We start from the raw sequence: 13,248 nt of genomic DNA, 5'->3' as shown, positions 1-13,248 counted from the left end.
CATGCCCCCTTGTGTGCCCTCGTCTCCCTCCACATCTTCGTCTCTCCATGTCCCCTCCATGTGTCCCCACATCCTCTCCTGTCCCCATCCCTACATCCCAACTAAGAATTCCCTGTCCCCCATCTCAGATTCCCCCTTGTCTCCCACCCCACCAGGACAACTTCAAGTGGCTGGAGCTGGCACTGGCCCTGTGGATGTACGAGGACCAGGACTTCACCCAATGCCAGCACTTGCACTGCCACCTCCAGCTGGACACCACCACCTTCACCCACACCACAGCCAAGGTGCCCAGCACTGGCAGTGAACTCTTCTGGGTGAGCTCTTCCAGCTGGCTGTGCTCCCCTGGGCCCACACCGTCACCATTGCCCCATGCCACAATGACCAACCAGGGATGCCCGGGGCCACTGTCACCATCCTGCTGGCCGAGCTGGCAGTGGCCTGGCAGCCCCTGGAGTGCTGGTACCCCCTGAGTGGCCCCGGGGGTGGCGAGTGGGTGCCGCTACCATGAGCTGCGGGTGCTGCCCGTCCCCCTGTCCCCGTGTCTCGCTCGGTCCGGTGTAATCCCCTGTCCCGGTGTCACACCCCTGTTCCCCCCGTCCGATCGCCGGGACTCCCCCCGTCCCCATGGCCCCTCTGTCCCATCCCGTCCTGATTCCCGGTGTCCCCCCGTCCCAGCCCCTCCTCACCCCGGTGACATCCCCCACCCAGTCCCTGTGCCTGGTCCCATTCCCACTGCAGCTCCCGATCCCAGTCCCAGTCCCTTTCCTATTCCCGTTCCCGTTGCCCTTCCCGTCCCCTATCCCATTCCCAATCCCGCTCCCAGTCCCATTCCCCCGTTGGGGAGTACGGGTGTGGGTGGCCGGGAGTTGGCGTTCGCCTGCTCCTCATCCATCTCTGTCGTGCTCTGGCGCCGACGGATCCCGGGAGCTGCTGCTTCCTGCGGGAGCGGCTCTCCTGGAGCGGGCGCCCCAGGGCACAGCGCGGCTGCTTTTGGAGCGGTGGCACCTGCCCAGCGCTGGCCATGGGGCGTGTGGGGGAAGCTGGGGACATACTGGTGGTACTGGAGGTTCTGGGAGCCACCCCGGCCGCGGGGTGAGCGAGGAGCCTGGCGAGAAGGGGGTGCGGGGGTTGGGACCCTCAAACTGAGCGGAAGGGAGGGGCCTGGAGCCCCCAAAACCAAGCACGGGGTGGGGGGTTGGGGACTAGGGTGACGATGGGGAAGGGACAGAAGACCGGGGGAAAAGAGGTGGCTGGGAGCCCCAAACAGAACGAGAGGGGGGTGGGACAACCAAATTGAGTTGGGTGGGGTCTGTGGATTGGGGAAAAGATGGGAAAGGGGAGGGAAAGGTGGGGTTGGGAGAGAAGAAGGGTGGTTCAAGGGGGGGGTCCTTCCTTGTGCCTCAGCACCTGAGCCCTGGAGCGATTCTCTACAGCTCGGGGGGGACTGTTCCGCACTGAGGGTTCCCCAAACTCCCTGCTCATCCCTGGAGGCTCATGGGGGGTACCCCCCACCCAGCAGCCAGTGCTGCGACGGCCGTGGGGTAGAGAGGGGTGGGAAAGGGGGGTCCGGGGTGGGAGCGGAGTAGAAGCAGGAGGAAGGCTAGGCAGAAAGGAGGAGGACGAACCGGAAGAGGAGCAGCAGGAAAGGGAGGAGCAGTAAGAGGAAAAGCGGAAGGAGAACAGCGAGGCTTCCTTCCGCAGCTGCCCCGGTTCCGACAGCATCGCCGCCGCCCCACATCCCGCAGGTGACCAGGGAGGGGACACTCGCCCCAGATCTTTAGGGGGATCTCCCACAGGGTTTTTCTTGGGGAGTGTTTTGAGCTCGCAGAATCCGGACTCGAGTCCCAGATATATTTCGGTGTCCATGGGAGGGTTTGTTTGTTTTTTTTTTTTAATTTGATGTGGGGGAATGTCTGGATCTTGCAGCGGTCCAAAGCTGAGCCGTAGATGCCCCTTGCAGAGATTTTGGGGAGCCCACGTGGCGGTCGTCCGCGGGGCGGGACATTGGTTTTGGGGATTCCCAGGAGAGCCTGGGGATGGAACACGGGAGCCCCGGCATGGGGAGAGTGGAGAGGGGAGATAGCAGAGCTGAGGGACTCCTGGCAGCCTGGAAGGGTGGGGGAGCCTGGAGATGAGTGGGATCCGGGCCCCCCCGACCCTGAAAGTGTTGTCGGGGAGAGGGGGAAGTCCCGAGTGCCTGGAGTGGGGGGAGGCTGAGGTGGGGGACTGTGGGACCCCGGGGAGCTGAGGCAGAATCAGGGGAGGATGACCTCTGGGACTCCCGAAACCCCCCCAGCATCCTGTTATAAAGGATTCAGGTATCAAAGTAAGAAATGGCGATGATTTATTAGGGACAAAGTCGATAAAGCAAACGCGACAGAGGGCACTTGACCGTAGTCAGAGGTGCACTGGCTAACATTAGCAACACTTCTTATATACTCTTAGTAATTGCACTAGGCTTATACGTATTCATAAAAGGCTATACATAGTCAAACATTTCCCCGAAGTAGTTTGCATGTTCCAGGAGCTGTGTGACATGGCCTATCCTCCAATCTGCCTTTTTAGAGCATGTGCAGTCATCTTTGTTGTTGGAGAAGTCATCCTTGTTTCAATCGTTTGTTACTTCTTGGTTCCTAGTTCTTGGGCAGCCTCCAGCAGGGTGTGGTCTTTCAGGTCCTTCGTCAGTTAAATGTTACTTCACACCAACATCTGCATTACAACTATTCTGAACAAACATCAGTATCATAACAACTCTTAACAAACTTCGGTATTACATCAGCTCTTAGCAAATACTAGTATTATAACAATTCTTAGCAAGCATTACTATTACAACAACTCTTAGCCTTAGCGATAGCCAAGATCTTGTTCCTATTTCTCACCATCCCTAAGCAGAGAGGGGGGATCCCCAGGATGTACAGGCCCTCCAGCAGCCCAGAGAAGAGGGACCCCCAGAACTCCAAAGTAAGGACACTGGAAAGGGGGAACTCCTGGGAAAGTTTTTTTGGACTCTCTTGATTTTTGGAAGTTTTTATGGACTCCAGGCACCCAGTTACTTCTAGAGATGGAGTTGGACTTGTAGAGATGGACTTGGACAGAGGACTTCATACCCAACGCGCTTACATCTTTTTTTCCCCCAAACCAGGATTTCCCATTTCCAAATCTTGTCTGGATTTAAGAGAAGGCTGTGAGGAAGAGTTAGATGCCCTGGGACACCCAGACAGGTGAGGAAGAAGTCACTGCCCCTTTCCCCCTCTCTTCTCCTCCATCTCCCAGCCCAGCATCACCCCTGGCTGCAGGACAACCCCACTGCTGACGCTGTCGTGCCGGGGACGGATTTGGGGAGATCTCCTTCCCCTTTTCTCTGGCATGGAGGCAAATCCCATCATCTCCTTGTCTTTTCTCTCCCAGATAATAAACTGACTACGGAGACCCAGGAGGACGAAATCCCCCATCAGAACCTCATGGAGGAGGCTATTTTGTGTGGCTCTAGAGCACAGGAATGCAACAGGGAGGAAAAGCCATGGAGATCTCCCATGAGGAGTGGCTGCAAACTCAGCCCACAGTGCTCTGAGGAGGAAGGACCCACCTTATGCCAGGGAGGCAGCCAGAGATCTGGTCAGAACTCTGAACTTGCTGTCTGTGAGCAGCTTCATGATGGGGAGACACCCTACAAGTGCTTGGAATGTGGGAAGGGTTTCAGGAAGAACTCCCTCCTGGTCCGCCACCAGATGAGCCACACTGGAGAACGGCCCTACAAGTGTGGGGAATGTGGGAAGGGCTTTAGAGACAGCTCTGACCTGATCCGCCACCTGACAGTCCACACTGGGGAACGGCCCTACGAGTGTTGGGTATGTGGGAAGAGCTACAGTGTCAGCTCCCACCTGATTGTGCACCAGAGAACCCACACTGGGGAACGGCCCTATGAGTGTGGGGAATGTGGAAAAAGCTTCTCCCTGAGGTCCAGTTTGATCCGCCACCAAAGGATCCACACTGGGGAGCAGCCCTATGAGTGTGGAGAATGTGGCAAGGGCTTCAGGAAGAGATGCCACCTGATCCGCCACCAGAAGATCCACACTAGGGTATGACCCAGTTGGGAATGTGGGTCCGCGACAGCTCCAACCTAATCATCCACCAGACAATGCACACTGTGGAATGCCCCTACAGATGCTCAGAATGTGGAAAGTGTTTCACCCAGAGCTGCAACCTGATTGCCCACCAGAGTGTCCACCCTGGGGAGAAGCCCTACAAATGTGAATGGGGGAAGAGCTTCAGCCAGAGCTCTACCTTTACCCAACACCAATGGAGACACCGGTAAGGGAAGCCCTGGTGAGTGCCCTGAGTGCAGGAAGACCTTTGTGGGCTGCTCCAACTCCATCCCACATCAGAGGACCCCTGTTGGGTGATCCATGGTGATCCTTGTTGGGCAGAGACCTGATGATCCATGGTCCTCGTCATCTGTGTTGTGAAGACACTTGGCCACATCTTCCTGGCTCACCATTGGCACCTGGATGCAGCAGGACACATAGCCATAGGATGCAGATTGAGGTCTGGAATTTGTTGGAGACAGTGGATTTTTTTACTTTCAACCCCAAAAAATCTCACCTTTTGCATCCAGTTATTTCTTCTGGTCTTCTCCATGACCACCAAGGAATACTGGATGGTCTTGGAGCTCTTTTCCAACTAAATCATTCCATGATTCTAATTCTCTCTGGCCCACAGGCATTTTCCACAGCCAAATGGTGATGGGCTGGGGCACAGACCAAGATTTTGGAGACAATGGAGTGGAAACCCCTCCAAAAAAGGTTCCACCCAAGCACATGGATACTCAGCCAGCATGGACACGTAAATCCTTTTATTTTTGCCTGGATATTATTTTCATTTTTCTTCATCCCTTTGAAACATGGAACACCGGGGTAAACATGAAGACCTTGAACTAAGCCATGGATGGGGACATGGGGGGACATAAATGTTGGTTGGACATGGATATAGGTGGGGACATGGCCATGGATGGGGATATTTGGCATGGGGGCATCACAGACATAGATGGTGACATGGGGGTATATGGCCATGGATGGTGACAGGTGGCCTAGGGAACGAGTCCATGGGTTGACATGTCCATGCCAAGAGGCGTTCCATGACCAATGACAACACATCCTCACCACCACCACGACATCGTTCCTTCATGCTACCATTTATTCTCTGCTCCTCCGCTGGGTGTGACACCCATCCGCAGGGTGTCCCCATGTCCTGGTGACCGATGTCCCTCAGGCCACTCACGGCAGTGGCTCCAGCAGCAGCCAGAGCCCATCCTCGGCACGCAGGATCAGCTCGGGCTTTCTGCGCGGGGGTGGCCTCGCTGTGTCCCTCCGCAGCACAAACCGGGACAGAGTCAGTGCCACCACCACCTTCATCTCAGCCATGGCGAAGCTCTGCCCAATGCAGTTCCTGCCACCACATCCCCACTGTCACTGTCACCCCACTGTGAACCCAGCCAGGGATGGGGGTGGCACCTAGGGACACTACTGTCCCTGCCCCACCGCATACCTGGGGCCAGCAGAGAAGGGGATGAAGGATGACGGGGACCGTCCCTTGCTGTTCTCTGGGCTGAACCTCAGCGGGTTGAACACCTGGGATGACACCAACACTGTCACGCTGAGGAGACAGCTGTCACCACTGTAGTGACAGGGACATCTCATGGGGTGGCCCTACCTCAGGCTCAGGCCAGAGATCTGGGTTGTGATGGGTCCCGTAGATACTCATCAGGCAGATGACCCCTGGTGGGATGGGAATGGCCACTTTAAGGACAGCAGATGAGGGTGGGTGGTGACACTGGGGACACCCTGGCCATGCCATACCCTTGGGGATGACGCGACCATCACGAAGGGGGACGTCCTCGGTGCAGCGCCGGGACACAGCAGTGACAGGAGGGTGCAGCCGCAGGCTCTCCTTGATGCACATGGTGGTGAAGGGCAGCTGGGACAGGTCCTCCCTGGGGACAAGCAGGGGTGACACTGTGTCCCAGAGCTGTGTGGCCAGGGGTGGCCCTGGGGACATCTCACCATTCAATGTCCGTAGTGTCCCGGCCCGTCAGGAGCTCCTGGACCTCCTGGCGGCACCGTTCCTGGTGCTCGGGGTGGCTGGCCAGGTTGTAGAAGAGCCATGCCAGGCCACTGGCTGTGGTGTCATGGCCTGTGGGGACATGGGGTGACCGAGGGGACACCAGAGTAACTTCCCCCCAGTGGTGCCTGGGAGCTCATGCTCACCCTCAAACATGAAGGTGTCAGCCTCGTCTGCGATGTCCTCGTCTGAAAGGGTGTGGCCGTCCTCATCCTGTGGAGATGAGATGAGCCATGGGCCACCTGGAGCCACCAGTCTATGGCTAAATCCCATCTGTGGCCACCAGTGTTCCCCCATTGCCGCCACCGTGTGGCCACTATTATCCCACTGGCCACCAGCTCTATGGTAAGTGCTGCCCATGGCCATCACTGTTCCCCCATGTCCAGCAGTCTGTGCCCAAATCCCTCCATGGCCATCACCCCATGGCCACCATCGTTGCATGGCCACCACCACCCTCTTGACCAGCTCCATGCCCCCATGGCCATGCCCCCACCACCTCCCAGCCCCACCTTGGCAAGCAGCAGGAGGTCGATGAAATCCATGTTGCGTCCTTGGTGGCCATCCAGCCAGACCTGGTGGCCCAGGCGGGCGAGGGCATGGCGCCGGCACTGCACCACGTCAGCGGTGAAGGCGTGGACAGTGGCACAGGCACGGGCAAAGCGCCGGCCATCAGAGGAGAGGCTATAGAGCCACCACGGGTGGAGAAGTGGCTGGAGCTGGCGCCGGACCACCAAAGAGCTCAGCTCCAGGATGGCCTGGATGTACTCACTGGGCCGCCTGTGGGAACCAGGATCAGTAGGGGGACACTGTGGCCACCAGGATGGCCAGCAGGGACAGTGAGGGGACCAGGATGCCAAGAGGTACAATGGTGCGACCACCGTGGCCAGCAGGATGGCCAGCAGGGACCATGGTGGGGCCACTGCAGTCACTAGGATGGTCAACAGGGACCATGATGGGGCCAGCACAGCCACCAGGATTGCCAGGGACAATGGTCACTACAGCGACCAGGATGGTCAATGGGGACAGGTGACACTCACTCCTGGCAGTGGCTCTCGTGGCTGAAGATGCACTTCTGTAGCGTGTCCAGTGTGAGCAGGCTCAGGGGCTGCAGCACCTCCAGCCCCACCGGACCCCCGCCAGCTGCCGCTGCTGCTGCCCCCCATTTGGCCTGTGGGGATGGACTGGGTCAGGGAGGGGGTCAGGGACAAGGGGTGCATTATGGAGTGGGACACGGGTGGGAGAGGGGGCAGAGTTGGGGTGGGGGTGTGGGAGAGGGGTGGGGTGATGAATGAGGGGTGGGGTTGGGGTTTGGGGGCAGGTTTGGGGTATGGGACAGGAGCGGATTTGGGGTGCAGGATGGGACTCAGGGTGCAGGACTCGGTTTGGGATGCAGGTCAGAGTTAGGGGTTCAGTTCACGATTTGGGGTTCAGGTCAGGATTTGGGGTGCCATGGGGACTCGTGCGCATTTTGGATCTCACAAGCAGCACGCGGGTGCTCTGGTTGAAGATTTCCATGTAGTTCCGGAGCACATCCCCGTGGAAGGCGGGCGTCAGGAGTCGGCGGTGCCGCGCCCAGCGCTGCCCGCGGCTCAGCAGCAGCCCCTCCCCTGGAGCGGGGACATCGGGGTCCACCGGGGGCACCCAGGGGGGTTGTCCCTGTCCCCCACTGTCCCTGTCCCCTGTGACACATCTGGATCCACCGGGGTTACCCAGGGGTTCTGCCCCCAAAACCTGCTGTCTCCTCCCCTGTGAGACCTGTCCCCCACTGCTCCTGTCCGCTGTGATACACCCGGATCCATCCTGGGGGCAGCCAGGGGTGATGTCCCTGTCCCCTCCTGCCCCTGTGACACACCCAGATTCATTGGGGGGGCACCCAGGGGTGCTGTCCCCACCCCTGTGATACCCAGTTCCATTTGAGGGGCACCCAGGGGTGCTGTCCCCACCCCAGCCGCCCCCACTCACCCAGCCAGGGCTTGAGGAAGCCGTAGGAAAATTCGTCCTTGGGGGCCACGAAGGCTGTGGAAGACAGTGATGGGGTGGGCAGGAGTTCACTGGGGTGACATCAAGTTCCCCGGGTGGGGACACTGGGGGTGTGACCCCCCCCATCTGCACCCATGACCCTCAGGTGGACACCATGGGGTGGGGATCCTCTCCTAGCACCCATGGCCACCATGGGATGGGAGCTGGGGGACAACCAGAGGCTGGCCATGGTGACACGTCTGGGGACCTGTGGGGTTGGGTTGCTGGGCACTGCCTGGGCACTGCCCGGTGTCTGTGCCAGGTGCAGAGATGCCCATGGGTGGCCCTGGGGACTCATCTGATGTCCCATGTCCTACCTGAGGCACTGAGGAGTGGCCGGAGGGTGCTGGGGTGAAAGAGGCGCAGGACAGGCAGCCAGGGAAGTCCCCACCAGAGGCAGCCGTGACGGTACTGGGCCACCAAGGCGTCCACCTGCTGTAGGCCTTGCTCCGTGCTCTGCCCCTGGGGACAGAAGGGGACATGAGTGTCATTGGGAGCACAGATAGGCTTGGGGACACGTCTGTCCCCAGGACACTGCCAGCCTTGGGGACATGTGTGTCTGTCCCCACTGTCCCCTCACAGATGCCATCACCCTGTCCTTACTGTCCCGCCCCAAGTGCCATCACCCCATCCCCTCTGTCCCCTCACAGGTGTCACCACCCCGTTCTCACTGTCCCCCCAAGTGCAACCACCCCATTTCTTCTGTCCCCTTGCAGGTGCTACCCCCTGTCCCCTCACCATGCCAGTGTGTCCCAGCAACCAATTGCGCCAAGGTGGGGTGGGGAACTTGTTCAGCTGACGACAAGTGGCTCGGAAGCAGATGACAGCCACCAGTGCGTCCCAGAGCCACCGCAGCAGCAGGGCCACCACGAAGGTGCCCAGGGCCACCGCGCCCAGGGGACCCAGCGCCGCAGCCACCGCCATGGAACCGCTCCTGGGGACAGGCTGGGGAAAGGGCAAGGGTAGGGTGTGGGCGGTGTCACCCGCGGGGTCACGTGGCCCCACACTGGGTGTCACCTGATGCGGATGCGTCCGGTGGCTTTTGTCGTAATGCACGTCCTGGTGGCAGTGACCCTCCATGTGTATCCTGGTGGCGTTGTGTCCCCTCCCCTCTGTGTGTCCCCGTCCTCTGTGTGTGTCCCTGTCCCCCCATGTGTCCTCGTCCCTCCTTCTGTGTCCCCTTCTGTATGTCCCTCTCCCTCCGCACGTGTCCCTGTCCACTGCCGTGTGTGCCTGTCCCCCCCGAGTGTCCCCGTCCCCATCTCCCCCATGTGACCATGGCCCCTTCTGTGTGTCCCTGTCGCTCCCCGTATGTCTCCTGCCCCCAATGGGGCCAAAGTCCCCAGGATCCTGGGGCCGTGTCTCACAGGGTGTCCCCGTGTCCCATAGGATGTTCCCATGGCTATTCCTGGCACGGAGCATCTGCGCCCATCCCGGCACAGGTAGGGACGCACCACAACACCCCATGACGCTCTATGACACCCTGTCAGAGACTGAGATAGTTCAAGCCTCAAACATTGATACAGAGATTTACTCATTCTGTACTCATAAAAACTGTACAAAGAACTTACAACCAAAGAAGCCTCCCTGAAGATACCAGACTGGGACTTTGGACTGTAAATTAAGCTGTCGAGATAAGATACTATTGTTCAATCATCTCAGCCTAGGGAGAAACTAACAAAACCGAGGGAAAGGAATGCGTCCACAAGAGAGCAGAAATTTTTTCCTGGCTAGATTGGGGTGGGGGAGACCACTGAGACTCTGAGCTTTCGCCCCCCTTCCACGATGCCTGTCCGAGCTGAGGGCTGAACTCTTGATTCAAATTCAAATTGTAGGTGACAGCTCTGGCCTGATGGCTTATCAGCTAAGCATGTATTTGAATTGAAACCAGCACAGAAACCTTCACCCTGGAGGGGTCTTTGGGGGTCTCCAAAGACCTCCACGACATATTAATGACTTCCAAGAAATGATTTGTATAACCACTCCTATCCTGAAGAGTGTAAAGAACATTCATGAATTTTACCTATAACACTGTGTCTTTAGGGGTACTGAGGTGTGTGTGTTTGGTGGAAACAATTCCCCACACATCCGGTGCACCAAATAAAGCAAATACCCACTTCTCTGACTTGGTCTCTGAAGTGTCTCTGGGCTCGATTGGGGTGAATCACCACAGCCCACAGAAGCCAGGTTTACACAGGCTCCACTCCCCCCGAAACGGGGAGCCGGGGGAGGAGGTTTCGGGTGTGACCTCTGGTCAGAGGCAATAAACACCAACCTTCCCTTACCAACTGGCCCAGCTGTGGAACCCCCAACCCCACAAGCCACATCTGCAGGATATTCACGTGAGAGGCAGCTGAGGGAGGGGGTCATAATCCATCAAAGACCCCCCAGAAGTGCTCCCCAGAGGCCTTGGACCACAGGACTGCACTTGATGCAACAGATGCAGAGTCTGCTGCAAGAGACTGACCCCTCCCCCAGGATGACATGTCTGGACATTGCCACCTGGCCTGAGTGTATATTAGCCCATGGGATTCTATGCATTCTGGGGGAACCATCACCACCGAGAAGACCAGCTGGAGAGGATCAACAGAACATTACTGGGATCCACGGATGGTGATATTTTCCTTATTCTGTTTCCGTCACTCTTTTTCTGTCCCCCCTACCTATTTCCTATTTCTCTTATTTTGTCTCTCTTCTCTTTCTCTCACTCTCATATTTACTATCAAATAAAACCCATACTATTGACTGGCATATGGTCTTGTTTGCACCTTAATTCGGGCAGAGGTATTTCTAAGAACCTTAATAACCAGACCATAACACACCCCACAACACCTTTTACCTGTGGTTTTGGGTCCTTTCCCCCAAATTTGGGTGCCCTCCCCCTGGTTTTAATGCATTTTTGGATGTCTTCCCCTGCTAAATCCCCTTCCCCCCACATGCCCCCACCACCTGCCCACCCCTGTCCCCCCACATGTCCCCACAGATGTCCCCCATGCCACATGGACTCTGTGGTTGACATGATGGACGCCCTTGAGTCCCTGGCCCAGGGTGGCTCCCCTGGCACCACCATGATACTGGTGGTCTGCAGCACCCTGGAGGGCTGGGAGCTGCTGGGTGAGCACCCGATGGAGCTCCCCTGCCATGACCCTGTGACACTGGAGTGCAGAGTGGTGCTGGTCCCCAACAGCTCCATGGTGGCCCTTGGTCCCCTCCTAGCCATCATCGAGATGGAGCTGAGGTCTGGAGGATTTCAACAAGCCCTCCCCAACCTCAACCCCCCACTGATGCTGAGGCTTTGGGCACATATTTCCTGGTGACAACAACGGGACCATGCTGAGACCCAGCGGCTGCTGGGACTACGTGGAGAACTCCCAAAAGTACACCCTGCAGGGCCTCTTGTCCCCTGTCCCAGTTCTGTGGCCATTGGGGCTATGGATGGGGTGGTCCTGGGGGCATGACTGGCTGTGGGAGACCCTCCTGCTGGCCAAGCTGCTCTGAGGCTACTACAGGACTAGCAATGGCTTGGAAATGCAGAGATCCCCCAGCAGTTACTGGCACCGGGATTTTGAGGTGCTGGTGCAGCCAGGATACTTGGAGAAGGAGGTGACAAAAGGTTTTGGGGGTGCTGTGGGTGCTGTCGCCCACATTGGCAGCTCCTGAGCTCCTGAGGGATGTGAGGACACAGCAGGTGGCAGCTGTGGCTCATTGGGCATCACAGGAATTCAGCGAGCACTATATGGGTATGGGCAGGGGATGTCACCCCCTAAATGGGGTTGTCACCCCCAAACGGGGGTTGTCACCCTTTAAACACGAGTTATCACCACATAAATGGGGTTGTCACTACACAAATGGGGTGGGAGGGTGTGGGAGGGGCACCGGGGGCAGGTGGGGTGGGTTTGGTCACTCTGGTGGGTGGGTACTGAGAGATGATGGGGGCTTGGTGTGGTGGGACATCTTTGGGTGGACACCACGGTGTCCCCTGGATGGCCACCACCATGTCCCCATGGCCAGCGCTGTTGGGTCTCCTTAATACTAGCTACCTCATGTCCCAGCCAAAGGACACCCTGAGCAGCCCCTCTCTGTCCCCTCAACAATGCCCAGAAGGACCCTCCCATATCCAGGCTGAGGGTCCCTCAGGTGTCCCCACATGTCCCCAAGGGCCCATCAAGCCCCTTGTCCCCACATGGACTCTGCTATGTCCCCAAGGACCACCGAGCCCCTTGTCCTCAAGTGGACTCTACCATGTCCCCAAGGAGGCCCCTTGTCCCCACGTGGACTCTGCTGTGTCCCCAAGGGCTCAGGGGACACATGGAGGCCCTCACCCCTGCAGAGTGCCCAGCCATTGTGCCCCACTGCATGTAGGGGGCCCATCCCTACCGGGGCAGCCTGTAATTGCTGTGGGTCCTGCTGGGCTTGCTTTTCCTGCACCATACCCTGGAGCTGGCACAGCCATGCCGGAGCTTCTGTGCCTGCATGTGTGCTATGAGGAACATGCAGAGCTTCCACCAGTACACCTGCACCTGGGACGACATTGGCTGCAGGTCATTGGCTCCCCTTGAGGGAGCTGTCATTGTACCCTTGTGGGTCCTGTCACTCCCCAAGTAACCTGTTCCCCACAAGGTCTCCATCAACCCCTGCAGTCCCTGTCACCCGCCATGGTCCCCATCACTGTCCCCTTGTAGTTCCCACCATTGTCCCCCCACAGTCCCCATCACCATCCCACCATGGTCCCTGTAACCCTCTGTGGTCCCTTTTGCCCCCCATCACTGTCCCCTCACAGTCCCCATCACTGTCCCCCCACTGTCTCCATAATTTCCCACTGTTCCCATCCCTGTCCCTTTGCAGTCCCCATCACTGTCCCCCCATGTTCCCCACCACTGTCCCCATCAGGTCATGCAGGTCCCAGTCCATGGCATGCCTTGTGTCCTGTGCCATGTTCCACACCACACTTCACACCATGCCCCAGGTCCCAGCCGTGCACAGCTGCCTCATTCTGTCACTGTCACCATCCCCGTCCCCATCACTGCTTCCTTCCTGCTGCTGCATCTGCCAGTCCCTGCAATAAAACCCTCAGCTTCCTCCAGGCCTGGTGGGGCATCACCTGGCTCCAGA

The 13,248-nt window shown here is 58.2% G+C and overlaps 2 protein-coding genes and 1 pseudogene across 6 annotated transcripts; 2 read left to right on the top strand and 1 right to left on the bottom strand.

Annotated features, from left to right (window-relative positions):
* Positions 1 to 847: 847 nt before the first annotated feature.
* Positions 848 to 5,170, top strand: LOC146420834 (uncharacterized). 5 transcript variants are annotated; one of them, XM_085047988.1, is made up of 4 exons: positions 848 to 1,108; positions 2,893 to 2,961; positions 3,042 to 3,221; positions 3,409 to 5,170. In XM_085047988.1, the coding sequence occupies exons 3-4, from the start codon at positions 3,200 to 3,202 to the stop codon at positions 4,083 to 4,085; spliced, it is 699 nt and encodes a 232-aa protein (XP_084904114.1). In that variant the 5' UTR covers positions 848 to 1,108; positions 2,893 to 2,961; positions 3,042 to 3,199; the 3' UTR covers positions 4,086 to 5,170. The 5 variants fall into 5 exon arrangements, with proteins under 5 accessions (XP_084904114.1, XP_084904117.1, XP_084904113.1 ...); XM_085047987.1 differs by lacking the exon at positions 848 to 1,108 and adding an exon at positions 1,362 to 1,745; XM_085047991.1 differs by lacking the exon at positions 2,893 to 2,961 and having other exon boundaries at positions 848 to 1,105; positions 3,140 to 3,221.
* On the bottom strand, positions 4,838 to 9,122 carry LOC146420833 (ultra-long-chain fatty acid omega-hydroxylase-like). Its single transcript, XM_085047986.1, has 12 exons — positions 8,875 to 9,122; positions 8,454 to 8,598; positions 8,080 to 8,133; positions 7,597 to 7,724; positions 7,155 to 7,285; positions 6,627 to 6,894; positions 6,264 to 6,330; positions 6,060 to 6,189; positions 5,856 to 5,989; positions 5,710 to 5,774; positions 5,545 to 5,627; positions 4,838 to 5,445 (listed from the first exon to the last, which is right to left on the bottom strand). Exons 1-12 carry the CDS (start codon positions 9,058 to 9,060, stop codon positions 5,274 to 5,276), a joined length of 1,563 nt encoding a protein of 520 aa, XP_084904112.1. The 5' UTR covers positions 9,061 to 9,122; the 3' UTR covers positions 4,838 to 5,273.
* Positions 9,123 to 9,214: 92 nt separating this feature from the next.
* LOC146420832 (N-acetylmuramoyl-L-alanine amidase-like) lies at positions 9,215 to 12,741 on the top strand (annotated as a pseudogene).
* The last annotated feature ends 507 nt before the right edge of the window (positions 12,742 to 13,248 follow it).

The sequence above is a fragment of the Lichenostomus cassidix genome, unplaced genomic scaffold (assembly GCF_008360975.1).
Source record: "Lichenostomus cassidix isolate B80296 unplaced genomic scaffold, HeHo_3.0 HiC_scaffold_45, whole genome shotgun sequence".
NCBI lineage: Eukaryota > Metazoa > Chordata > Aves > Passeriformes > Meliphagidae > Lichenostomus > Lichenostomus cassidix.
Note: the sequence above shows the minus strand (reverse complement) of the source record. Positions and strands in the feature narration are given on the sequence as shown.

Coding starts and splice junctions, on each gene's coding strand:
- LOC146420833 (XM_085047986.1), bottom strand. CDS start 9,060: ATGGCGGTGGCTGCGGCGCTGGGTCCCCTGGGCGCGGTGGCCCTGGGC. Junction 8,599..8,874: donor TGCTGGGACACACTGGCATG/GTGAGGGGACAG, acceptor TTCTGTCCCCAG/GGGCAGAGCACGGAGCAAGG. Junction 7,286..7,596: donor AGAGCACCCGCGTGCTGCTT/GTGAGATCCAAA, acceptor CCATCCCCACAG/GCCAAATGGGGGGCAGCAGC.
- LOC146420834 (XM_085047991.1), top strand. CDS start 3,200: ATGCCCTGGGACACCCAGACAG. Junction 3,222..3,408: donor GCCCTGGGACACCCAGACAG/GTGAGGAAGAAG, acceptor TTTCTCTCCCAG/ATAATAAACTGACTACGGAG.